This window comes from Panthera tigris, chromosome C1 (genome assembly GCF_018350195.1).
Source record: "Panthera tigris isolate Pti1 chromosome C1, P.tigris_Pti1_mat1.1, whole genome shotgun sequence".
Lineage (NCBI taxonomy): Eukaryota > Metazoa > Chordata > Mammalia > Carnivora > Felidae > Panthera > Panthera tigris.
This window is the reverse complement of record NC_056667.1, coordinates 217,012,641-217,039,376: the sequence shown is the minus strand read 5'-3', so window position 1 is coordinate 217,039,376 and position 26,736 is coordinate 217,012,641. Positions and strand designations below refer to the sequence as shown.

At 52.5% G+C, this 26,736-nt stretch overlaps 1 protein-coding gene across 3 annotated transcripts; it reads left to right on the top strand.

Annotated features, from left to right (window-relative positions):
* Positions 1 to 4,481: 4,481 nt before the first annotated feature.
* Positions 4,482 to 26,467, top strand: LOC102954382 (ILK associated serine/threonine phosphatase). 3 transcript variants are annotated; one of them, XM_042995849.1, is made up of 13 exons: positions 4,578 to 4,611; positions 12,248 to 12,336; positions 12,785 to 12,841; positions 14,139 to 14,222; positions 15,352 to 15,468; positions 17,011 to 17,137; positions 18,894 to 19,000; positions 19,378 to 19,471; positions 19,662 to 19,749; positions 21,090 to 21,211; positions 24,272 to 24,391; positions 25,884 to 25,965; positions 26,188 to 26,467. In XM_042995849.1, the coding sequence occupies exons 5-13, from the start codon at positions 15,369 to 15,371 to the stop codon at positions 26,326 to 26,328; spliced, it is 981 nt and encodes a 326-aa protein (XP_042851783.1). In that variant the 5' UTR covers positions 4,578 to 4,611; positions 12,248 to 12,336; positions 12,785 to 12,841; positions 14,139 to 14,222; positions 15,352 to 15,368; the 3' UTR covers positions 26,329 to 26,467. The 3 variants fall into 3 exon arrangements, with proteins under 3 accessions (XP_042851781.1, XP_042851783.1, XP_042851782.1); XM_042995847.1 differs by lacking the exon at positions 14,139 to 14,222 and having other exon boundaries at positions 4,482 to 4,611; positions 12,248 to 12,313; XM_042995848.1 differs by lacking the exon at positions 14,139 to 14,222.
* Positions 26,468 to 26,736: the final 269 nt, after the last annotated feature.

Here is a 26,736-nt window from a genome sequence, read left to right as displayed (position 1 = left end):
CTTCACAATAGGAATAGTAAAGTCGATCACTTTTTCACAGTGTGAGAGACTTTTTCTGACATTTATTCAAACTTCCCCAAACCAGGGCTGCTATAAAATCCTTCCCACCGCCCTGGAAGACAATGGTTATTTGTGGTTTCCAAGCCATCTTTCATTTTCCAAGCCGTCTGTCACACTGCACAAAACAGGTGTGGTTATCAGGCTGTTCAATTCTTACTGCTGCCCTTGTAAGGGCCCCCACATTTCGCAGCTTAAAACAATCACTCCGTTTTGTTCATATTTTGTGGGTCAGGAATCCCACAAGGGCGGGGGCTTGACACTCGAGATCCTTGCTGTCTGTGCACTTGGCACTTCCGGTGTTTTCCCTGGAAATCTCCTTAGCCAGATTCATCAGTTCATTGGGTACCTTTTCTATTTCCCACAATATTGTGGGTAACGGCTGTGCTGAATGTACGTAACAATGGTATTCTTTCCTCCACCTTCCTCACTTTTTGTTAAGCCCTCATTTACAGCCTCCAGGCCCATCGGGGTGGGGGGCCTCCCACAGTCTTCTCCAGGCCCCTCTGGTTACCTGCTGACCTGGTCCCAAAGATAGTCCCTTATGTTTTGGGTTTTTGCACCTGACCTTAGCCAAAAGGCCGAGAAGTGACGTTTGGCCTTTTGATGTGTCAGCACTCCCCGTCAAATTCCTCTTCCTGGTATTATTGTTGTGTAATCGATTACCCCTAAATTTAGCAGCTTAAAAACACTGCTTACTTTGCTTGCGATTCTGTGGGTTGGGAATTCTCAAAGGGCTCAGCTGGGCAGTCCTGGCTTGGGGTCTCTCACGAGGTCATAGTCAGATAGTGGCCGGGGCTGGGGTCATCTGAGGCTTCCTCAGGGATGGATGTCCTCGATGACTCACCCTACAAGGCTGGCAGCCAAGGCTGGCTATTGGCTGGGAGCTCGGCTGGCGTCGCCGAATACAGCGCCCATCTGGGGCTTCTCCAGCACGGTAGCCCCGGAGCAGCTGAACTCCTTAGTCGCTGACCGACTCCCCAGCAAGTGTCTCCAGAGCATCAGGCAGAAGCTGCATGGCCTTTTAGGACCTAGCCTTGGAAGTCATACAATGGCCCATCTTCCATTCTCTACCAGTCAAAGCTGTCACAGTTCACCCAGGGCCATGGGAGACGACTCACAGCCTACCTCTTGATGGAAGGGGGCAGGGATACATTTCAGAAGAGCAGGAGGGATGGGAGGTATTGTGGCCACAAACTGGAAAATATCATTGGCCACACAGGCAGCTGACAACATCCTGGGACATCAGGTGCTCCCTTTCCTTGTCTCTAGACAGCTCAAGTTCTTAAAATCCGAAGTTATGATTTTTTCCTAAGAGCAAAATAGTCAAGTAGGCTTGGGCAGTCCTGAGCAAGTACCCAGGGGGCGTCACTCTTGGCTCCAACCTTCCTCATATTCCTGAGGTAGGAAGGCTGTGTCATGCACTTTGAACTTCAAAAATGGACACAGTCTTTCACTCATTCATTCATCCAACCAATGTATACGAGCACCTATGACGTGCCCGGTGCTCAGGGTACAGTTATGTGTAGGACCAAACATGGCTCCTGACCTCCACCTGCTCACATTCTGACGGGAGATACGGTTCATCCACGAAATGATGACATAAACAACTGTAAAACTGTAACTATGACAACAGCTGTAAAGGGTGCTTGGGGCACTCAAGAAGGGTTTTCCTGAGGAATTGATGACTCAGCTGAAATCTGAGGAATGAATGGAATTTACCCAGGAGAAGGGGGTCGAGGAGAACATTTCAAGCCAGGGGACCTGAGAAAATGCCCTGGGACAAGACAGAGAAAGACAAGTACCAGGGATTGAGAGAAGCCCCAAGAGAGAAGCCTGACAGGAGGCTGTGATTTGGTGACACAGACTTGACGGGGGTGGGGTCAGGGAGTGGATCCAGAAGACATTCAGAAGATGAAACGGAGAGGACTTGGTGATGGACGGTGTGTCAGGCATCTACTGCTGCCTAACAAATGACCACAAACTCAGCAGCTTAAAACCACACCCGTCTAGTATCCCGCAGTTTCCACAGGTCAGGAGTCTGGGCGCAGCTGGGTCCTCTACAAGGCTGCAGTCACGTGTTGGCCCGGGCTGGGGTCTCACGTGAGGCTCAACTAGGAAGGATCTGCTTCTGAGCTCAGATAACCGTGGGTAGCGTTCATCGCCTTATGGGTTCTTGGATTGAAAGCCTCGGTTTCTAGGGGCGCCTGGGTGGCTCAGTCGGTTAAACCTCCGACCTCGGCTCAGGTCATGATCTCACGGTTCAGGAGTTCAAGCCCCGTGTCGGGCTCTGTGCTGACTGCTCAGAGCCTGGAGCCTGTTTCAGATTCTGTGTCTCCCTCTCTCTCTGACCCTCCACCGTTCATGCTCTGTCTCTCGCTGTCTCAAAAATAAATAAAACGTTAAAAAAAATTTTTTTTAGAAAGCCTCGGTTTCTTGCCATCACCTGGAAGCCACCCTCAGTTCCTTATTGCTGTCCTCCTCTACTGTGGCTCACAACACGGCAACTTGCTTCTTCAAGGTCAGCAAGGGAGGGTGAGTCCCCAGGCAGGATGGGTGTCACAAACCCGTGTGAAAGAATCATATCCACGTAATCACATGCATCCTGACACCTTTGCTGGACTCTATTGGCCAGAGCAAGTCACGGGCCCCGGCCACACTCAAAGGAAGGAGACCACACAAGGGTTGTATACCAGGAGGTGGAGACCATGCGGGCCACCTTAGAGGCTGTCTTCCATTAGGGGGGTTCTGGTGTAGGAGCACAGGGCGTCAACCCTGGAAGGAGAACAGATTGAAGGGGGTAGGGGTGGAGAGTGAAAAAAATGGTTTCAGTCGGGACTTGTTGAGTTTGAGGTACCTTTGAGACATCCATGAGGCATCACGTGGGTACTTATTTGAATATGTGGATCTGGAGCTGGTAGGATATATAAATTAACAAACCATGTTCAGATGAACAGTAATTCAAGCCAAGTGTGGACGAGATTGCCAAGGGAGGGAGTATGGGATGAGGAGAGGACCCAGGATCAAGTCTTAAAGAACTCCATCCACGAACAGCCAGGCAGAAGACCTTGGGCCTGTGGAGGAGGCAGAGACAGAGCAGTCAGCGAACAGAAATAAAACCAGGAGAGCGACGACGACGTGTCTTGCGAGTCAAGAAGTGGCCAAGGTGTCAATGCTGCTGGGGTTCGTGTAAGATGACTAGAAAGGTCAGTCGCATCTAGCAATGGAGTGGGAAATTACCGGAGAGCTTAGCAAGAGCTGTTTTGGAGAAGTCAGGAGATCAAGCTGGCTTGGGGTCGGCTGCCCCGTGCATGAGAGGCAAGGGCATGGGAGGCTGTGAGTATTGTTACTGCAGAGTATTTCTGCTGTGAGGGAGGGGCATTTCTCTGGGGAGGGCGAGGAGTGAGCAGTCCTGCAAGAGAGAGGCGTGAAGGCTCGCTGGGCCCTTCAAAGTCCTAAAGCCAGACATCACCAGGAATACCCCTGCAATGGAAACAAGGTGGGTTTCCTACTCATCTCAGGGAGGGACGGAGGGAGACCACCACCCTGGAAACGTCAGTGGTCAGATGTTGGAAAGCACTTAGCAGACTGGGATGCGTGGCCGGTAATTTGGGGAAACATTTTAAGGATGGGGGCTTTGCTCTGGATTGAAAAAAATGTCAACAAGAGGAAGAGATGCCCTGACAGGATGCCTTAATCGATCTTATCTGAAAGGCAGGAAGCTCAGACACAGCTAAATCTGTGATCGGTCCAGAAGCAGCAGTCACTCGTATCAGGCAGGGCTCGTGGCTTGGACTACTTTCACATTTTGTCTGAGTTCAGACATGATCAGAGGGGCCTCATTTTCCTCCCCCGCCAGGGCCCGATGTCCACGTTCGCTCAAATTGTGTGTACTGGGTAGGGGAACGCCGAGGCCTCGCTGCGTGCGGGCTGGCGGTCGCGGGACAGAGCCCCGGCGTCACGGAAGCGCCGTCTTTCCCGCCCGCCAGGAGCGCGGACAGGGGCAGACAGATGGAGGGAACACGCCCTCCACACCCCGCACTCCCCCGGGCTTCGGGGTCAGGGCCGACCGCGGCGGTGTGAGGGCTACGGCACGGAACGCCTTCCCGGACAAGAGTGCCCACTACGCTGGTCCCCCGAGCTTCGGCAATTCTCCCCAGGCCGGCTTCCTGGCACCGGACGCCCTACCGGAGGACAGCAGGAAGAGCCAGACCCGCCGCCTGCCGGGAACGTGGCTGCCGCGACGTCGGCTCCGCCCGCCAGGGCGAAATCAGCCTCGGCGCATGCGCGCCGCCCCGCCCACCCGCGCGCGGGACTCTGGGGTGGCCGCGCCACGCCGCGCGCCGATTGGTGGTGTTCCGGGCCCGCCTTCGGGTGATTGACGGCGCCCGGGCCGCCACCGCCCCGCCGCCGCCGCTGCCGCCGCTGCCGCCGCCGCCCTCGGGCTGCGCGACCGCCGCTGCCGCCGCCACCGCCGCCGCTGCCGCCCAGTCTCGGCCATGGACCTGTTCGGGGACCTGCCGGAGCCCGAGCGCTCGCCGCGCCCGGCTGCCGGTAAGCGGGTGGCCGCCCGGCCGGCCAGGGGAGGGCGCGCGGCGGCGGCCTGGAGGCCCGCGGCGCCTGAGGCGGGCGGCGGGGCGGAGCGGGGGCGAGCGCGGCCTGCCGGGCCGGGGCGGCGGGCCCCGCGGCGCCCCGGCGCGTCTCCGCCATGTCGGCTGCGCAGGCACAAGGGCGGGCCCGGGAGCCGGCCGCGGGCCGCCGCGTCCTTTGTGTGCGGCCCGCACGTGCGGCGGCGGAGGGTCGGCCCGAGCCCGGGGCCCCGCGCGCACCACCCGGCCTCGCGGCCTGGCGGCCGACCCCCCGCCGCTGTCCTTGCGGCCGGGCCGCAGATTCGGGGCTGCGGTCCGCTCTGGTTCCACCCCCGACGCCGAAGCAACCAGCGGCGCGGTCCTTCGCGTTTCTGACGCCCAGAGGGAGGGCTCGTTCCCAGCGCTCTTAGGATTTTACTTTTCTCAGTAGTTTCTTCCCTCCTTCCCCGGGCCCCACGACGTCCCCCGTCTCCCCAAAGGCCAGAGCACCGGCGCAGGTGCGCGCATCGGCTGCGCCCGGGCCTCGGCGGCTGTGCGTGTTCTCGTCGCGGTGGTGTGAGCTCCGCCGCGCTCGAGCGGCCTGGGACCAGGCCTTTGTTAGCCCAGCGCATCCTAGGCGTTGTGGCCGCCCCGGGTTTCGCTCGGCGAGGCTGATCAGTGCTTTCACACGCGGGGACGATCAGGGAGACGCTCCACTCTATAGGGCCTCCTTTCTAAGCCTAACTCGGTGGCAGAAGACCTGGAAAACTTTGAAAACAAGTTCAGATTTCCAGGCTTGCCTCCGTCCACTAAATCGGAAAGCCTCCAAGGTAGGGTCCTGCATCTGTGTGGTTAAATCCCCAGGGGCTTTTGGCCAGTGCGGCAGAAGTCTGGAGACTGTGGTTTGGAAACTACTGTTGTGGGGAATAGGGGGGTGTACAGCGAGCTCCAGTCTTTGCCTGCAGAGAGCTTAAACGGGAATGCAAGTGATTATAATTAAAACTGGCAAAAGTTAGCGACCGTGGGAAATGCCGCAGGGCCTGGAGGAGTGATTGTAGTCCATCCAGAAACGCTGGGGAAGGAGGCGGTGCTGGGATGGGGCCTCTGAGCTTGGGTGGACTTGTGATTTGTCTAGGCAAGGCAGCGATCGGGCGGCGGCGTTCAGTTCTCCGGACTGCGTGAACATACTAGTGTGGAGGAGTGGTGAACTTGGGGCTCTTAAGGACGGGTGGTCCTGCCCTGCGCCAGGCCTGGATTCTGGCTTGTGGCACGTGAACCGTCTGGCCAGCCTTTATGGGGCCATCATTCCCAGTAATGGCACCGTTAACTCTCCCCCACTTACCATTCTGATGGTACAGAAGCATCTGAGTAACTGTCTTTGAGCCTGTGTGCTCAACTCGACCATTCACTTCCTAAATTGTTCTAGTTGGGGTTAAAAGCTCTGGCCTGGTGTGTGCAGTCTTTTTTTTTTTTTTTTAAACCCCGTTGATGGAATATACCTTCTCTCTGAGTATGTTTGGGGCAGAGTGTGGATTTGCGGATGTGCCTGTAAGCCTATCATTTAAAAAAACAAAAAACAAAAAACTGTGACTTTTTACCAGAAATTAATTTGCTCAGGGGAGGGCACCCTTTAGGTGATACAAAATCTGACAACTCAGAAGGCTTACAAGTTGGTACTTGGCAGCTTGCCACCAAATCCAGGGTAGGGGGGGAGGGTGTCTCCAACCCCTGGCTGAGATGCCAGGGTGGCAAAGGGGCTGCAAAGTGTTTAAACCCCTGTTCCCTGGATGAGTAAACTGCCCCCTGCTTGTGGGAAGGGCACTGACACTGCCCAGGCCCTGCTTGGCTGAGTATATTTTTTAAAATAGCTTTAAAAACAAAGAAGGCATGTTTTCTGAATTTGTGGATGGCCAGAAGCTGAGCGGGATAAGCAGTAAAGTGAGTGGTAAGAATTGGGATCCAAAGTTCTCTGGCCGTGCAGTTGGTTAAAACTGACAACATGAGAGGTAACAGGTTAAAATCGCTTGAACAAGAACAGATTCTGATTTCACTATCTTGTGGAAATACTGTGATTTTTGAAAAATTAATTTGAACACCATATTGTGTTTTAGAAAATCTGTGGTATTGGCTGATAAAATTAATGGAGTACATGAAAGGAAAATAAGGTTGGTTTCATAAAGTGGATGGAGGGGTGCCTGGGTGGCTCAGTCAGTTAAGCATCTGACTTTGGCTCAGGTCATGATCTCGCCATCTGTGAGTTCGAGCCCCATGTCGGGCCCTGTGCTGACCGCTCGGAGCCTAGAGCCTGCTTCGGATTCTGTGTCTCGCTCTCTCTGCCCCACCCCTGCACATGCGTGGGTGCCCTCTCTCGCTCTCAAATAAAGAAACATTACAAAAAATAATACAGTGTATGGAAAGATGAGGCAAAAGTGCATCATCGTGACCCTCACATATGATGTCCAGGTGCCACAGATTTCTGAGCTAATGCAGCGACCGGTAAAAGACTAGTCATTCTCACAGTCCTGGAGAAGAGTGGTTTTGGACATGTAGTCAAACTGGTTTCAGATCCACTAACTGCCTTCTGTGGCCGTTCCCCATATCTGTAAAATAGGATTGCTGGCTCCTTCTGTGAGCTCATGGACTAGAGAGAGACCTACATGTAAGGTGCTTAGCACAGGTGTAGCACATGGTCAGTGCCTAGCGGATGTTAGTAAATGAACTGTGAACTTCAGCGGCTACCTAAAAGAGAGTAAAAATGCACTCTTAACTGGATTTTGTGAAAAGGTAGGAAATTTCACACTGCTCAGCTCACATCAAGTGTATTTTGTTTAAGTAGCTCTTTGATTTTTGTTGTTGTTGTTGTTTTAGACGTTCCATCTAATGCTCCTGCCTCCAAGCCTTTTAATTTTTATGATCTGAAGAAACATGTAGAAGGAACGCATTAAATGTTTTCAGATTTTGTGCTAAATTATTAGTTTTCACTCCCCTTACAGATTAGATTGCCGAGTGAATCCAGTCTTTTGTGTGTAGAGGGTTTGTCAAAAAGAGGAAGTATGTCCATGTCAGACCGGAGTGAAACTTCTCTGCTGTATCATACTCCTGAAAGTGCTCACTTGATGTCTTTAAGGTCAACAGCTTATCATTGATAATCCAAACAAGTTAAAGGTGTCCTGGTTTAAAGTTGCTTTGGCAGTAAGCTGGTTTCAGTTTTATAGGGTGGTTCTTTCACTTACTAGGTTGCTACGCCAGTATGCTTTGAAACCGACGGTCAGCTGTGGGGACTAGGTAAATACTGCAGGACAGTCTGTCTTCAGGATATTTCTTGGGAAAAAACCTAGAGACCTAAATGTAGAATAAAGGTTAAGATACTAGGGAAAAAAAGACTTTAATTATAAAACTTCAGCGATAAGCAAGGGAAAAAACTCATAAAAAATTGAAGTGGATTTAGCTATGTAAAAATAAAAAATTCTGTGGGACAAAATAACCACAAAGGCAAAAGATGAACAGAAAATAATTTAAGTACACATTACTAATGAGCCTTAATAAATGAAAGGCTCATACACAGTAATAATAAAAAAAGACTTTGGTACCTGGATGGCTTAGTCGGTTGAGCCGACTCTTGGGTTCTGGGAAGAGTCGTGGGATCGAGCCCCGCGCTGGGCGTGAAGCCTGCTTAAGATTCATATTCTCTCTCTCTCCCTCTCTCTCTCTCCCTCTCTCCCTCTCTCTCCCTCTCTCTCCCTCTCTCTCCCTCTCTCTCCCTCTCTCTCTCTCTCTCTCTCTCTCTCTCTCTCCCCCTCTCCCCCTCTCTCTCCCTCTCTCTCCCTCTCTCTCTCCCTCCCTCCCTCCCCCCCTCCCCCCTCCCCCTCCCTCTCCCTCCTCCTCCCTTCTCTTCTCCCCTTCCTCTCTGTCTCCCTCTGTTCCTCCCCCACTTGCATGCATGCTCTCTCTAAAAAAAAAGAAAAAAAGACAAATAACCCATTTGAAAATGGTCAAAGGCCATTCGTGGAAGTTCATGGAAGAAGAGATGCGAATGACCAGCAGCTGGAACCAGAGCTGCGCTTCCTCAGTCACTGGGGAAAGGAATAGCACATCACTGATGGTTCCATGTTTTCACCCATCACATTGAAATTTGTCAACATGGCGGTGAGGATGGAGAGGAACGGACATTCTCGTGAAGTGTGTTGGGAGTGGAAGTTACCACAGCTTTTGGGGAACGAATGTTGGCATCTGCCAGGCCTAAACCGCTCATACCCTTTGAGCAGCAGTCTAGCACATTAGGTAGGGGACACGTCGGTGGTTTGCTGTGGCATTGTTGGTCCTGCGGGACACTGGAATCGGCCTGCGTGCCCACCAGTAAGGGAACTGGACAACCCGCCCCCCCCCCCCCCCCCAGTACCTAGCTGTCAGGAAGAGTAATTCGACCCAGGTGTGCTGGCTGGAACGAGCCCCGAGGGCTTATATGAACAAGGGTGTGTGTACTGTTGTGTGCACTATGCTTCTGCCTTCTAGACGTTAGAATGCTCGCGCACAAGGGCATCAGCCTGAAAGAAAGTGGAACGTGCACACTCCTCTGTTACTGTGGGGGGGGGGGCAGAGTGGGGGCTTTTTCCGATGCTTCGGTGGTACATTGCATTTGAGCCTGAAAAGATTCAGGTGCAGAGAACAGTTGAAGCGAAATATTTGACCCTCTTGTTGCTTTAGTGTGCATGGCAGCCGTTAGCTGATGTGAATATGATCCACCCAAAAGTAGTTTTCTCAGCTTCAGAATGTAGATGACTCGAAACAGAAAACCCTAGGTGAGATTAACTGTAAAGGAAAACAGTCTTTAGCCCTGTCTCATTCTTCATTACGTTCTTATATTTAGAATTCTGGGGGGCCTTCTTCCAAAGTTTTGGGTCACAGTCACATTTGTCTTAATTATTGCAGCCCCAAATACTTTGAATTACTATTTATCCAAAATAGAATGTAAGATTCTGGCTGATCATAAGTTTTTGTTACAGCATCTATGACTTACAGATTTAAAAACAAAATTTTTTTAATGTATATTTATTTTTGAGAGAGAGCGTGAGCAGGGGAGGGGCAGAGTGTGGGGGGGGGGCACAGAATTGGAAGCAGGCCCCAGGCTCCCAGCCGTCAGCACAGAGCCCGATGTGGGGCTGGAACTCATGAACCGCGAGATCATGATCTGAGCCAAAGTCAGATTCTTAACCGACTGAGACACTCAGGCGCCCCCATAAATTTTTTTAAGATTTTATTTTTAGGTAATTTCTACACCCAACATGGGGCTTGAACTCAGAACCCCGAGACCAAGGGTTGCATACTCTACTGACTGAGCCAGCCAGATACCCCACAGATTTTTTTTTTTAAGAATACAAATGCAAGCTATTTGATCCTTTCAGTGACGTATTCCAGAGATCTAGAGCCTCGAGATTGTGTTCGTGGGGTTGTTGGAAGGGTTAAATGAGATGCCGTGTGGAAGCAGTGTGGCACCTCACAAAGAGCATGGACTGGGAAACCAGGCTGCCTGGCTTGGACTCCCCACCCCTTACGGGCTTTCCCTTGGGCATTATTGCGCCTGATTGCCTCAGTTTCCTCATCCATGAGGAACACAGTAATGGTACTCACCTTGTAAAACTGTTGTAAGGATTGATGCATTGAAGATAGATAGAGTGCTAGAATATACAACAGTGCCTGGAAGGCAGTAAATGTTCATTATTTTTACAAGCCATTCTCAGCTGTGGCCAAAAGAAATGAGATGCTCTCATGTTTAATTGAAATCGCACTTACGGGATTCCAGTATCCCAGAGTGAGAAGGAGTGGAGAAGCGCGTTCGATTCAGCCCGTGGAGATGGGCCATTGCCTGGGGTGGTGCTCGGATCCGTGCCCTGCGTCCGAGTTGTAGCCACAGGGTAGAGGCCAGGCCGGGGCTGTGCTGGGAGTGCTGTTGTGAGGAATGCTTGCAAGAACTGAAGATGTCTTCCCTGGGGAGAGAGGACTTCCCCATTGGACAGTGGCAGTAGGGGGACCTGATTCAGATGGGTAGTTTAATTCAGAAACGAAAACCTGGTTTCCCGCTGACCTGGCCCCAGCGGAAGGGTGGGCTGCTTTTCAGGTCGGCCTCCTCCCTGTAACGTTCTGTCTCCTGAGACGCCTGGCCCTCGGGCCCCACTGAACGCAGTGCGCCTGTCCTGCATTTGGAGTCTGTTAGGAGAATGGGCGTTTGAGGCTCAGACACAATATGGTTTGGGTTCCTCTTGGAAGTGCCCTGTCGGAACATTAGGGATCCTGGGAGGAGGACTGTTGACTAAGTGGTCATTCTGCATGCCATTTAATGGCCTGGCGATGCTGCTTTTTGAATACTTTCTGTAGGGTGTTTATGTCATGTGTGAGATAAACGGTAGTATTTGCCGTTAGTTTGGGAAATCCTGAGGGAGAACGGTATAATTTAATGAAATAGACATTTCCCATTTGAATTAGGGTGTAAAGCAGAAGAGTTACTACTTTTTGTTAAATCAGAAATTTATCAGGTATTTAAGGTACTTTTGACCTAAAAACCCCTGAAGATACTTCTTTCCTTGGAGTTTCTATATTTTAATTTAAACTTTTGTTTTTAAAAGAGTAGGATTGATACCCAGTTCGTTTCTACATAGAGGCAAAAGGACGCTACAGAGCCTTTTGGAGCTTACAATTGAACTGGTTGTGAAATGAGGACATTTCTGTACCTGAACTCCGGGGAACCAGAGGGGGCCAAATGCAGGATGGGATTGTGCACACCTGCGTCTTCAGCCCTTACACACACACACACACACACACACACACACACACACACACACACACACCCCGTTCAAGTGTTTAATAGCTTACATAGAAATTTGGGGGAAAGCTGGAGGATAAGGAACGGTGGTTAAATTTTATGTGGAAAGGGATAATGGAGTATAAAGCATTTAAGACAGGTACTTTTGGTGTGTAAATTTTTAGGTAAAAAATTTCCCTGGCTTTCTGCTGAGTTTATTGTCTTGGAGTATCTGAAATTCCTCATTTTCTCCATAGATGGTAATTGACGTGGGCACTTGCTGGGGATGCCGGGTTAACACCGATTTGCTTCCTTCAGCCCCTCACCTTCTCTGTGCTCATTTGTTTGACCTTCTATTTGGTGGTCAGTTCAGAATGCTATTGAAATAGGACTTTTGAAGACCACATATCTTGGAAGAGTCCCTCTGTCTTTGAAGTTTTATCTTGAGGGACCCAATAATTGTTTTCTTGGCCTAGAATCTGTATTTTTCTTCCCAGGATTTATTTTTAAAGAAAGGTTTTTAAGCGTTTGTTGCTTTCGGGCATGAAATCATGGAGAAAAAAAATATTTGTTTTCCTCAAAATACCCAGTGGCCCTTCAAATGCCAGTTGGGTCGTCTTTCATTGCTTTTCTGTTGACTGTAACTGTTGGAAGCAAATGTCCGTGTTAAATGGCTGTCCAGAAAATACTTTTAAAAAGTTTGTCCAACAAAGAGGAGAAAATTTGAACTTAATAGTAAACATCTCAGAAGGTACCCCCCCCTCCCCCCGAAAATGTGTCCTGGCCGGTGACCAGATGCTCTTTAAGCAGGTGCTCTGTGTTGTAGGCAAAGAAGCTCAGAAGGGACCTCTGCTCTTCGACGACCTCCCTCCGGCCAGCAGTACTGACTCAGGTACAGTCTTCAGGCTCTCCCAGGTGTGTGTCAACGTGTCATCCTGGGGTTGTAGTTGTCTCAAATCTTTCTCCCTTTCCCCCATTTTCAACACACAGATGTTTTAGGTGTTGGACTGTCTTAAGTTTTGAATCCATGGCATCAGGTAAGGCAGAAAAATCCACTAGTCGCTAGCCCTGAGGAGCTGCATAAAAACGTTGAGCAGTTTCCTCCGGTTCATTTGAGTGTTTACTTTACCAGCTGAAATCAGATTTAACTCTTTCAGGCAGATTTTTGTTTCCTTTGATTGATAGGACTTTAAAATAAAATAGGTTCGAGCCATTATTTACCGAAGTATGAGTTGCCACTGGATTGACACGAGAGTTTTGAGATGATTTCATTGACCTGCGTAGGTGTCCTGGTGGGATGGATTCTGAAGCTCTTGCCTCCCCCAGGTTTTGTGGGCTCACTGAGTGTTCTGCTGTGTTTCAGGATCAGGGGGACCTTTGCTTTTTGATGATCTCCCACCAGCCAGCAGTGGGGATTCAGGTAAGTGGGAGGGAAAAGGTTCAATGTGCCAATGGAAATAATACATAAAAATTGTATCCTTATGTAAAATGTATTTATTAATAGATTCTACAGAGCTTAGGATGACATGAAACCAGCATACAGCATGAGATTTATTAAAATCACAAAAGAAATAGGCACCATCGGGTGGAAACAAAAAGATTATATACAGCATCACTTTTTGGTGATTATTGTTTACTTCTTGGGGTTCCACCTCTTGCAACTGACTTTAAGAATTAAGAGCTTAGTCATTTAAACTTTGTTTTTAACATTTTATAAAAAAAAAAAAAAGCAGTCCGTCTGTGCCTCTGATAGTGACAGACTCCAGTGTATTCAGCAGAAGTCTCTGACTATATGACATAGTTAAAATATTTTTAATATCCCTGAACCTATAAAAACAGATAGTCTTCTCTTTTATGGCACCTACATTAAAAAGAATTTTGATCTCAAGAAAATACAATCTGAATGACACTGGTTTAGTAACTAGTACAGACCATGTGCAGGAGTTTTCTTGGAATTTCTTGAAACCTTAGTTGGTTATTTTCATTCAGTCCTTATTTTTTCTCAAGAACCTTTATTGATTTGATTTCATTTTTGCCAAGCCTGTTCACATTGGTTCTACCTGTTCCTGGAAATGTTTTTTCCTTTCTACATCCCAGTTAGGTCGAAGGGGAGAAAAGAGCAGGTTCCGGTCAGTGGTCACAGTGATGAGTCTCCTCTTCTGTCTCACCGAGGACTTCTCACGTGGAATCACTCTAAGTGAGGGCAGGACAGGGGGGCCACAGGACAAGAGTGAGGGGACAGGGGGCAGGCTGTCTATTTTCACCTGCAGTTATCTGCTGGTGTAAATACCTTCCTTATGTCGTCAAGTACAACACTTGCTGCTGATTTTCAAGTTGATCTTTTGTGTTACTAATTCATTACGTAAAAATTATCAGGGTTAGTCTAGAATGTATGGATTAAGTTAGCATAGTTCTTTATTTAGAACAAGTCATTACAGGCCTCTAACGTGAGAATTCTCAGGCTTTCGGGGCTTTACTAAAACACCACAGCATTCTCTCATTCACAGTTAAACCTGAAACCTTGCCTATAAGGACAGCAGCCTTACAATGAAAGTTAATGCGTGCAAACATCAACTTAACAGGGCTCTTTACAGGTTTAATAAAAGAAAATTCAACATAGCTGTGTCTTAGTTCTTCCCAGGACAAAGGACAATCAACTAGTAACAACTTAGAAGATTTTGCACCATTATTAACAGGCTTGATTTTTTCGGATTTAGAATCTAACCTTGCATCCAATATATTGAATTTCTTGAGAAGACATATTCACCGTATACAAAATCGACTACATTCTAGGCCATAAAGTAAGTCCCACTAATGAATTGATTTCATATACAGACCACATTCTCTGACTACAAGTGATTCAATTAGGAGTCAGTAACAAAGCTATAAAAATGTCTCTGTTTTGCGAGTTAAAAGAGAGGAAGATCGTTTTACATACGCACGGGAAAGCTGGGATAAACAGTACGTGACGGGAGGCTACTGGAAAGACCTTGGGGGAAAGTATATTGGAAACATTAGTGAAATTTTCTCAGTTAACGTGCTTTACTATGTGGGGCAGGGTGTGTGTTATGTCCTACTGTTGCAGATATCTGTCCTTTTGCAAGTAATTGACTCTGCAGGGACATTTTCTTCCCTTCCTCTGTACTCAGAAATGTCTGGTGAAGGATAATTGAGTAGATGGTCACATGCTTTTATGCAGAGAGTACTTAGGGCTGCTTACTATGACAACGGCTGCCATTTATTGGGTACGTGATGACCCAGGCACTGTGATAAATGCTTCTACTTACCTCGTCCCCACCTTCCGAGATGACAGTGTTCTCCCTGTGTTACGGGTCGAGAAACCGAGGCGGGGAGGTCAAGTCACTTGCCTTAATTTGAGACTAGACTTTCTCCTTCCAAAACGCACGCACCCTGCAGGTGCTCTTAGCTTTTTGGCTTGAGTACAGACTCATCCCTCTGCAAGTGTGAATGGCTTCAGCGGTCCTGTTTGGCCTTTTGCAATACACGGTTCTTAAAACCTGACGTTTACCTCATTGTAACCCTCTCGGGGCACTTGATGCTTTCTTGACTTGTTCAGGACGTGTCACTTTGCAGATTTTGGAAACTTCCCTGTTAATAAGGGCCTGTGGGTATGGAGCCTCGTGTGTGTCACAGCCCCAAAATGTGGGCTGTTTTTACCACTGACGACCCTCCTTGCAGATCCTCTCACAGTTGGCCTGAGGAGGACCTGGATCTTGACCTGTGGTCCCTCCTGGCGGGCACCCGGCCCACTGCCCACCCCTCCAAGTCCTCGCCATGAGATCCCTGTGCCTGCCTCTCTCCCGGTGCTCGCGCCGCACGTCGTTTCGTCTCGGGGCTGGGGTGGAGCCTGGTCGGCTGGGGACTTTGACAGTCTGTAGCTGTGTCTGTCTGGCTTCTCCTCGTGTCCAGGTTCTCTTGACGCTTCGATGTCCCAGACGGTAAAGAACGAAGGGAAAGGAGCAAAGAGAAGAGCCCCTGAAGAAGAGAACGGCAGCGAAGAGCTTGTGGAAAAGAAAGTTTGTAAAGGTTTTCAGACAGTTTGAAAACAAATGTATTAGACTTCCCATCTTAAAACAACCCAGAGCAAAAACGAGCTCAGCTTTCCCATTCGAGACACTTCTGTTTCGTGTCTGTATTTAAGAAACTGGCAGGGTTCTCTTTTTGCAGACAGACTTCCGAGTTTACTTTTGCCTCCTCTCCTAACTTTTCTGTTCGTCTCTGGCCCATCTTTGGTCAGGCCGGAAACCCACGTTTGTTCTTCGAGGGTTAGAAAACCCAGGTCATTTTGACTTCACCTTGTCTAGTGAATGGTTAGCTTGTTGGGCCCCCACTTTCTCTCTGACCCCTGTCTTTGTTCACAGCCTGTTGCTGAGCACTTTGAATTTGTGATCAGCTTAGTAGGCAGCTTCCCAAGAAGGAGCCTGAGGCTGGAAAAACCGGTTGAAATTTGTAGTCAGCTCTGTAACTTGTCAGAGTGGAGAAGAAATGAAAAGTATCAGTTAAAGAGAGGTAGCCGTGGATGTTCACACACCGTACAGATCATTTTGTCCTTTGCCCCAGAGCTTCCGAGCGAAAGCCGTGGGGTGCGCTGGGAGGCACCCCACTGGGAGGCGTGTGAGGAGCCTACTAACCCGCTTAAGGACGGGGTCGTAGGTTAGCTGGTCACGGCCTCGAGCCTCAAGAGCACCGTGCTTACCAGCAACGGCTCTGTCAACGTGTTCGTTTTATTGTTTACACAGCCCTAGCGTGTCCGAAAAGGAGCTTAACCAGGCCTGGCCGTTCAGTGTCAGCAGGTTTCTGTGCCCATGGTGTGTGTGCTCCTTTATCCTTTCCTTCCTCACTTGAAGTAGAAGCAACTGTCTTACTGTTTGTTCAAATTCATTACCAGCCTCAGGCATGGGAATAGAGTTTCACGTGTCCAGCAGGGCATTTGGGATAAACTCCATGCATGTGTCTAAACTAGGAATTTTTCTGCCCTCATTAGATTACTGACAAGACTGGGTTTGCACACAATCCCTTGCCCCAGTTTGGGACGACAGCACATTCCTTGCTCTGCTGTTAATGCCTTAACCGAAGCTGTCGGTACTAACTTGCTGTCGTCTGCTACTTCCCTCTTCAGTGTTCAGCCTTCTCTTTTTTATTTTTTGAGAGAGAGGGGGAGTTTGTGTGAGAGTGGGGCAGGGGCAGAGAGAGAGAGCACGCGCGAGCAAGAGAGAACCCCAGACGGGCTCTGTGCCCAGCGCGGTGGAGCCCAGTGTCGGGCTCGATCTCACCACTGTGAGATCATGACCTGAGCCACCCAGGCGGCCCCACTGCCCAGCCTTTTAGAGACCGTCCTTGTCCAACAGTGGTCTGATCTTAGTTACAGATTGCAGCTGGGGAGGTAGGTGGCTGCGGGGGAGCAGCTTATTCGTGTGCACGGTTAGGACATCACTGAGTGAAATAGCCAGAGTCCCCTGTCGTCCCCCACCCCACCCCCCCACCCCCCCCCCCCCGTTTGCTCTGGGACTAGGGCTTCTGGAGGGAAGAGCACAGTTTTGTATTGGCCTTTTGTTCTCTTTCCCGCAGCCTCCTCGGTGATCTTTGGTCTGAAAGGCTACGTGGCTGAGCGGAAGGGCGAGCGGGAGGAGATGCAGGATGCCCACGTCATCCTGAACGACATCACTGAGGAGTGCAGGCCCCCATCGTCCCTCATGTGAGTGTCCCTGCTCCAGCAGGCCTCTGTGGACCGTTTGGCCCGAGTTCCGTGGGCAGGTTTCAGGAGCGTGGCCTGTCGCTCGGACTGCTCGGTTCTTAATTTTGCACAGTGCTTCCCTTCCTGACGTTTTTGGTCGTCACGTGGGCGGGGGCGCTCAGGTTGCTGCCAGACGCCCTGCGACAGAGAGCTGTCTGGCCCCAAGTTGTTCCCGGCTCTGGCAGAGCCGAGAACCCTGTTAAATGGGAACAGACTGCCCAGTGTCTGAGGAGCTTCCGGCAGGGAGCGCTCTTACTCTGCGAGCCCGTAGGTGGAGGGGGAGCTGCTTCAGCGGCGAATGGTGATCCAGGAGAGCCATGTCGCGGTCAGGGCCCAAAAGAGAAAGAGCAGAAATGACATCAAGGAGAAGAACAGTGAAAATTTTCCTGCAACTGTGCAGATTAAAATGAGGCCCTTGGATAAGCTCTGAGGCATGGAGGAAAGACATCAGAAGGCAGGACATCAAGGCATGTCATTAACACACGTCCCATGTGCACACGGGGGACTCTGTAGGGCAAGGATCATGCGTGTGTGCGCACGGGGGACTCTAGGGCAAGGATCACGTGTGTGGGCACCGCCGTGTTTCCACAGTCACAGTCTGTTATTAACGGACAGTGTGCCGGAGCCATTGGTGTCGGTGGGTTTTGTCCAGGTGAGGAAGTGATGGTCCCTGCTGGTACCTGGTCATGTGCGGAGAAGACCACGTGTATGCACAGTCCCTGGTGTTAGGCGGCCGTTGACCACTGTGGTATGCTTCGGAGTTCCTTTCGAAGCCAGGAAAGGCCTCTGGAGAGCCCGGGGAGTGGGTCTCACTGGGCTCACTAAACTGTGCCTTAGCAGGTACCGTGTGTTAGGAACCAGACGAAGGTATTTAGTCACAGCTCATGAGGTCTCTGTTGAAAAGGAACTCGAAACATGTTTGAGAAAGAGCTCTGCAGAGTGAATGTCATTTCCCGTGGGCATTTTCATTCTTGCTTGAAATGCTTTAAATCGTTAATGGTGTTTATTCTGTATATGAAAGCTTTCTGGCAGAATTTGAAAGGGGAATAAGTGGTAAGGTGGGCATTGAGAATTCGCTGCTGGGTCAGTCTGAGTAACAATTCTGGAATTACCTCTGCTCTCCGAGGTATTTTTCATGGTCTCGGATCAGTAACTGGTATTGGTGTGTTAGGTTTAAAACGAAATCTGTTTTAAATACAAGTTTTGAATTTTAGTTTCATCTTCAGTGAAAGATCAGTTAATCTTGAGTTTTGAAAAATGGGAGTTTTTAACTAAGATTATTTTTAAGTGATCTCTATACCCAATGTGGGACTCGAAACCCCAACCCCGAGATCAGGAGTCTCATGCTCCACTGACTGAGCCAGCCAAGGCCCTGAGTTTTTTACTTTTAATTTAAAAATGCCGTGAAAGTTGAGGCGCCTGGCCGGCTCAGTCGGAAGAGTGTGACTCTGGATCTCCAGGTCATGAGTTCGAGCCCCGTGTTGGGTGCAGAAATCACTTAAATGAACTTAGAATAAAAAATACCATGAAAGTTACTTCCACGTTTGTCTCAGTTAACGTTGTGTCTTTTTTCTCCGTTGTGACAGTGTGGCTGATGTCTTAGCAGGGGGCATCCTCAGTCTTTTCAGTGCTCGCTGTTTGAAATAAGATTTAGAAACCTTAGTGGACAGGAGCAATCTTTGTGAAAATCTCAGTAACTGACAATTGATTCTTCCAGTACCCGGGTTTCATATTTTGCTGTTTTTGATGGACACGGAGGAATTCGAGCCTCAAAATTTGCTGCACAGAACTTGCATCAGAACTTGATCAGGAAATTTCCTAAAGGTGAGACTGAGAACAAAGTCGGTTCGTGTTCGTCTTGGTGTTTGCTGTCGGTGTAAATCAGGAAGACGGGTCACGTTGCAGAGAACCGTCAGTGGCTCTCTGAAGGTGGGGCAGAAGGGAGCGGGGCTCGAGGTGGGCAGGTGGGGCCGTGTAGGCGCCTGGCGTAGGACTTGTCGTCTGCGTGATGGCACCTTGCGTGAGCTGTGTGTGTGTGAGTGAGTGTCTTGCCTTCACACCTGGGAGACTGCTAACAAACTCCACTGACCCTGTCTTACGGGCGAGGAAGTGGGATGTTCTTGGTCACGACACAGAAACAAAATGGCAGCGGGAGGAGAATTTGCCCTTAAGAGTTTGTCGTCTGGTTGCTTCCGTAACAGGAGATGTAATCAGCGTAGAGAAAACCGTGAAGAGATGCCTTTTGGACACTTTTAAGCATACTGATGAAGAGTTCCTTAAACAAGCTTCGAGCCAGTAAGTGTAATCACATAAAGATGAGTGTGTGAGCGCGGAGGTCTTCTGACAGTCGCCCACCACCGAGTAAGCTCTCCTGACCGCTAACGTGCGTGTCGGGGTACAGACCTTACCATTCAGCTCTGGAAGGGAGTCTCGAAGCGCGGGTGTCGGTCGGCGGTGACCGTGTTTCTGACGTGTCTGCCCCCAGGAAGCCTGCCTGGAAAGATGGCTCCACTGCCACGTGTGTCCTGGCCGTGGACAACATCCTGTACATCGCCAACCTCGGAGACAGTCGGGTACGTGGCTCCGGAGCCGCTCCCGGGACGGCGGCGCTGGGTGTGGCCGGCACCAGGAAGCGTGCGCTCAGCGGGGCGGGAAGTGGTGACGGGCTGAGGTCCTTCTTGCGGGGCCGCTGCCGGGGCTTCTGCAGACTCCACGTTCCGGGCAGGGGGCTGGCAGCTGCGCCGGAGCTGTTTGCTCTCTGGGCCGTCTTGGGCCCTGGGGAGCGTGTGCGTGTGTGCGCGTGCACGCACACACGCTCTGCCGCCATGGGGCTGTGGGTCAGAATGTCATCCCTGTGCGAGCAGCTTGAATATTCCTCAGCTGCATGTCTCTGACTTCAGGTGGCTGGGAGGGAACAGGGCGAGCCCTTCCCTCAACTCCAAATAAGTCAAAAGTAGTTGGAGAAGCACTGGGTGATGCCGTGTCCGGAGCCCAGGCCACGTGACCGCGGGCGAGAACCTGCTTATTTCCCACTGGTGGCAGCCAGTGTCCCGGCCCCAGCGGTGGGGAATGGCTTAGAGCTGGAGGGCAGCGCCCTGCCACCTGGCTCCGCCCCCCTCCCCACGCGGCAGGACCTCTTTCAGCGAGCCTGGTGCTGCGGCAGCGGTCACGGTGACCAAGTGAGCCTTCCCGCTCTCAGGCAGCACCTGGAGACCGCTGCCCGCCTCCCGTCGTGTTTAGAGTGATCTCTGCATAAATACTAGGTGCTGGGAGGACAGCAGTGAGCATCACAGACGGTCCCTGTGCAGTGGGTTTTATGTGGTGATATTCTAGCAGACCGTCCCTAGGTCACATGTGTTGAGACTAAATAACAAGTAACGTGAGTAAAATTGGGGGGGGCGGGGGGGGGGGGGAACCAAACCTTTGAGCCTGATCCAAATTTGCATCCTGTCTGCCTCCTGGCTCTGCTGTGTGACCTCAGGCACACACCTATCCTCCGGGCTTCCTGCTCCGCGGGACTGAGGTTTCCCCGGAAGTTCCCACGTGGTGGAGGTGGTGGCGGCGGCGAATGGAGGCGCTTGGCCAGCCCGCCCTCCCGCCCTCCCCTCTGCCTGCAGCGGATCCTGGGAGTAGCGACGCCTCCCGGGGCTTTCATCCTCGTTGGGTGTCGCAGATGAGAGGGCAGCGGCCTGCGGAGGGTCAGCGACTGGCTGCTTGTCCCGCGGTGCTGGCGCCAGACTGGACCCGCACCACGGCCCCTCTCCCTGGTCGCGGTTTCTGTGACGCTTCTTTGCCGCCTGATGCTCCGAACTCGTGATTGTCAGCGGGAGACTGAACCGAAACTCTGTTGTTAACCTTTCTCTTCACCTGGTAACTTTGAACTTCGTGACCGTGGGACTGTCCGTGTTCCCAGGCAATCCTGTGTCGGTTTAATGAGGAGAGTCAGAAGCACGCGGCCTTAAGCCTCAGCAAGGAGCACAACCCCACCCAGTATGAGGAGCGGATGAGAATACAGAAGGCTGGCGGGAATGTCAGGTAACAGGGCTGGCGGGCGCTCCCCGTCACCGCGGCCGGGGGGGCCTCCCAAGGCAGAACTTGCCGTGTTCCGCAGTGTCTGTGGCGGGAGGAGACCGAGGTCGAAGCCGGGGAGGCAGGGGAATGGAGGTCGTGGGATTTCGCACCGTGTGCCTGGGAACTTTCTTGAATACTGTCATTTGTCACAACTGAATAAGCCACAGTTTTAGGCAGATTCTCCAGGAGAGAATCTGAGGTGGTGAAGGCAGTAGCTCTTCGTAGCCCGCACCGACCTGCTCCGTCTGCGGCTCCACCTCTGTCTACACCTTTGACGACCGCATGCCCGCTCTGGTTTTCATACGCTGTTTCTCGAAGGTGGCTGACGAGGCTGACTTCTTTCCTCGTCTTTTCTCTACCGAAGGACGTTTACCGGAGTTTAGCCAGGGTGTTTTCTGGTCGGTCTTACAGTATGACCGTTAGGACTTGATGTTCTGGGGGGGGGGGGGGGGTGAGAGAGCAGGAAGGGGTCCGGGGAAGCCCACGGCCGTCTGTCCCCGGAGGGGCATTTTCTGTCCATCACTGCTGCTCTAGGCTGCTTCCGGCCAGTGGTGCGGGGCCTCTGGAGAGGAGTCACAACTCTGAGAGCTCCTTTGGCTTTCTTAGAACTTTAAAATTCTGCTTTTGCCCGAACTCCTTGAAAAAATTTGGACATTGACAGTCCCGTGGCTGACAGGAGTATCAGCCATGTGGCGGCTACCCTCTGTCCCCAGGCTCCACGTAATTGAGAGCGGTGTTGAGGTGTCCTAGCGATGTCGTTTGACGGTGTGGCTAGGACGAGCCCCTCAGAGAGGGGCGGTGGCTCAGCGCGGCGGGCCGGCTTTGTCTTCTCCACGCCTGCCCTGCCGCTGCTATCATTGACACTTTGAGACCTACAGAAAACAATGTAAAATAGTAAAACATTTCAGCATCTACCGCCTGGATTCAGCAGCGAACATTTTTGCCACGTGTGAGACTGCCCTGTTTGAAGGTTCGTTGCGGACAGAACGCAGAGAGTAACTCTGGTTGCCGCATTCTCCTTTCCTGGCCGATCCCGATTTCCCCAGCTATTGCGCGCGGTCTTGGTTGGAAACCGGCGTCCAGTCGGCATTCACGTTGACCTGGGGCCCTCCCCTTTCCGTGAGGACAGTCGTGCGGGGTCGCCCGCGTCCCGAGTTCACCGCCTGCTTTCACACGGCCCGTCCGTTGTTGGCGTGCGTGTGTCCTGCGCGTGGGAGTGCGGGTCAGCTCTCCACGTCGTTTTCTGAAGTACAGGTGGCTCTTCCGGCCCCGTGATCGTTGGCGCTCCCTGCTGTGGCTCCCGCAGGGCGTGGGACACACTGAAAATGGCTGTGCTTCCGGGGGCGGGGCCTGCTGTGCTCACACCCGCGCCCGTCCGGTTTCTGTGCGGAGCTGCTGGCGCTGACCGGGTCTTGGGGACCTGTGGCTGCGTCGAAGCAGGCCAGGCTCGTGCCTGGGGCGGGGGAGGCCACGCCTAGTCACAGGTCACCAAAGAAGCGCCTCCTCGGGTTCCTGTGGGGCTCGCGCTTTGAGCGGCTTCCCAGTTAGTGCTCTGGAGGCTGAGAGCGCCCCTCCCCCCACCCAGGTCTTCCTCTGCTCCTGTGCACTTTGTCCCCTTGCTGTTCGTTTCCATGATTGTACTAAAGATGCCAGCAGGAGGCCCCCGCCGGGAGGGCGACGGTGTGGCCACGGTGAAGGGCCGGGACCGGACTGGATTCTGGTGCCAACACAGCGGCCCAGGCCAGTGAGGAACTTCCTGCCACCCGCAGCCATCTGCAGAGCATCTCTGCGGAGCATTTCCTAATGTTCCGTCACTTGGAAAAGCTCTGTAGACCCCCGCGAACGGCTCTGGCGTTTGCTGAGCACTCACGCGTCCCTCGTGTGCGCCTTCTCTGGTTTCACCAGCGAGGGCCTGCGGCCCCCGGGGTTTGCAGCTGCCGGAGGTCGTGTAGCACGCAGGCCCATCGGGATTGTTCTCGGGGGCATCGAGTGGGGGCCCTTTCCCCTGCTGACAGACATGCAGGCCCACTTCTAGGTTGCCTCCCCATCTCTGGATGCCTCATTGGAAAACGGAACGTGTAGGGACACCTGGGTGGCTCAGTCGATTAAGTGTGCGAATCTTGATGTTGGCTCAGGTCATGACCTCAAGGTTTATGAGATCAAGCCCCGTGTCGGGCTCTGTGCTGACAGCTCAGATCCTACTTGGGATTCTCTCTCTCCCTCCTTCTCTGCCCCTTCCTTGTTCGTGCTCTCTCTTAAAATAAATAAACTTGGGGTGCTGGGTGGCTCGGTTAAGCATCCAACTTCAGCTCAGGTCATGATCTCACAGTTTGTGGGTTCAAGCCCCATGTCGGGCTCTGTGCGGACACCTGGGAGCCTGGAGCCTGCTTCAGACTCTGTGTCTCCCTCTCTCTCTGCCCTTCCTTTGCTCACGCTCTGTCTCTTCCTCTCAAAGGTAAACTAAAATATTAAAAAATAACAATAATAAATTAATTAAAAATTGGAATGGATAAAAGTCTAATGTGCAGAACACTACAATTGATGCAGGTTAAGATAAACCACGTTCACAGCCTGTGTAAAGAAAGCGATGCTTCGGCATCTGGGAACAGTTACCTTCAGGTATTTTCCAAGTCCGGTTGGGTGCAAGTTCAAAGTGGCCTTCTGCGGCAGCTGTTACCCTGGCTGTGGGCTCAGATGTGGCCTGAGGGGCTTCAGGGCAAACACGAAATAGAAAAGCAGATCTAGGCCCCGACCCAGTCCTGTCACATCCAGCTTGAGTGTGGGCAAGATAGCAGGTTGGGGGTCGGGGGCTGCCCCGTGCCAGCCAGGGGGTGTACCGTGCCGTCGGGTGCCGCGGGGCGGAGGCGCCCAGGATTCAGCCCGGAACGTGCAGACGAGCGTGTGTTCCTTGAGGCTCAGGGCCGGCAGCGCGGGTCAGAGCAGACTCGCGGGCTCCGTCTTCCCTCTGCCTCGAAGGACTGTGGACCCACGATCTGTCACATGGAGTCTGTTTCCCCGATTTAGGGACGGACGCGTCTTGGGTGTGCTGGAGGTGTCGCGCTCCATCGGGGACGGGCAGTACAAGCGCTGCGGGGTCACCTCTGTGCCAGACATCAGACGCTGCCAGCTGACCCCCAACGACAGGTACGTGGCCGTGCACACGGTCCGGTTTCCCTTCCCGGCTTCAGTTTGTGTCATGAGCCTGGAGTGGGTGGAGCGGTCCTGTCGTGGGCACTGCCTGGGCCTGACTGCAGGAACAGACAGACTGCTTTCTGCCCTGGCGGGTCCCCCAGTCCAGGAGGGTAGCGCACGTGGGGGGGGGGGCGGGGGGGTTCCGGCACCGGGTGTCGGGAGCACGGGTGCTCTGGGGGACCTGGGCCACGTCCCTGTGGGAGAGAGAAGGGCCTCCCGGCAGAGGGAAGATGCACCGCCACTGCAGCAGGAGAGCATGACACGCGGGCGGGTGGGCAGCAGTAGCGGAGAGCATCGAAGGATGACAGCAGGGTGCTGGGGGGCGGGGGGTGGGTTGTGCGGGGTCCTGAGTTCCATGCTGAGGAGTTTGGTAGAGAAGGGAGGTGTTGAAGCAGCGCCGGGCTGGGGCCAGAAAGAGACGGCCGTGCCCGCCACGGCCAGGGCCCCTCAGCGAGGAGTTGAAGGTTGGGTAGGCAGCCCGAGGCTCAAGAGGAGCCCCGAGGAGCCCCGAGGAGGAGCCCCGAGGAGCCGCAAGGAGCGGGCCTGCTCCCTCCACCGCGCGAGGGCGCCTCCCCACGGCCCCGCCTGCCCAGCGTCTCTTGCGGGGCCGTGTGCGCTTGCCGGTCTTGGGGTCTTGGGACGCTTCCTTCCACCAGCCCCTCCTCTGGTTTTCCAGACCCTGCCCGGGCCCCCCTGTGGCGTGCGCTGTGCCAGCTCCCCTGCTCTGGGTTGTAGTCGTGGCTTTGTGCGACCAGTTACTCGGGCTCTGTCACCACGGGAGGGGGGCGGGGCGGGAGCCTCCCCGGATGTGCACCTGCTGGGTTCCAGGCACCCTGCGTGCTCACTGAACACTGTGGGGGAAGCGCCCTGCCAGAAGACAAACCAAGACCTGGGTGTTAGCATGAGCAGAGAGGGATGACCACCTCAGAGCTGTGGGGGAGCCCCCCTCTGCACCCTGTTGTACACAAGGACGTCCTTCGAGAGTCCAGAGGAGGGGGCCTCTGAAAGGGACCTGATCCTGTTCTCAGACCACAGACGTACCTGGTTGTCCTGCCTGCCGTGTTGGACTCTCGCAGCGCTTCGTGAGGGTCGTGAGGGCTCGAGGCCCTCGTGTCTGTGTCTACACAGTCACGTGGTGATGGAAATTCAGTGTTTGCCGTAACACCTGATGTTTTTATTCCACGATTTACCTCGAGCTCACCTAAGAAGTACCTAGCGTTTGGGTTAGTCCATAATCATCTTGTGGGCGGACAGAAGGGTAGTCCACTTTTGATGGATGGTATCATGGCTATAAATGCTAGTTTCCACCTCTCAGAAGTTAAATTGGTTTTAAAAAATTCATAGCCTTTGAGTAGTTGGATAAGTGTTTGTTTTACCTGCATTGTCCAGCCATTTTATAAGGTTTGCTGCTAAAACCCGTTTGTATTTCTTCTTCCCGTTACAGGTTCATTTTGCTGGCCTGTGACGGCCTCTTCAAGGTCTTTACCCCGGAAGAAGCTGTCAACTTCATCTTGTCCTGCCTGGAGGTAAGAGCTCACCGGGTACCAGCTGCTCGAGCTGCACGCGGCTTCCTCCCCGCGGCCCCCCAGTGCACTTTTCCTGTGTGAACTCCACCCAGGGGACTCATCGGTCCTTTTGTCCTGCTGCCTGTCCTGACGGAGGCTGGGGAGCAGTTCCTCCTTTCAGAGACCACATCTCAGAGGGTGACCGGATCCCCCGCTCACCTGTGCCCCTTTGCTGTCCGGTAGGATGAGAAGATCCAGAGCCGAGAAGGGAAGCCCACAGTGGACGCGCGCTATGAAGCAGCCTGCAACAGGCTGGCCAACAAGGCGGTGCAGCGGGGCTCGGCGGACAACGTCACGGTGATGGTGGTGCGGATAGGGCAGTGAGGGCGCGGCGAGGCCAGGGGCGCGGCATGTGCTGACTTCAGAGGTTCATTTTGTGTGTGTGTGTGTGCACATTACGTGTGTTTCGTGTACTCCTGTGGGACTCCCATGGTTGTAAATAAAGGTTTCTTTTTTTTTTCTAGTCTTTTGCGTTATTACATTTGAATGATTCTTGACCCTTCAGGGGTTGTGTTTGCTTTTGGATATGCTCTGGGTCTTTCCTTGGCCAAACCGTCATGGCATCTTGGATTGGCCTGTAGTGGTGACCCCACAGGCTGCTGTGACATTTGTAGTTCATGGGCACCTCACCTGTGCTCTTTTGCCCTCGTAATGCGCCTGGTTGGGGACGTGGCATCTTATAGTGGGAAACTGAGGAAGTGACCTGCCCAGACAGGCTGTCGGAGCCTTCTG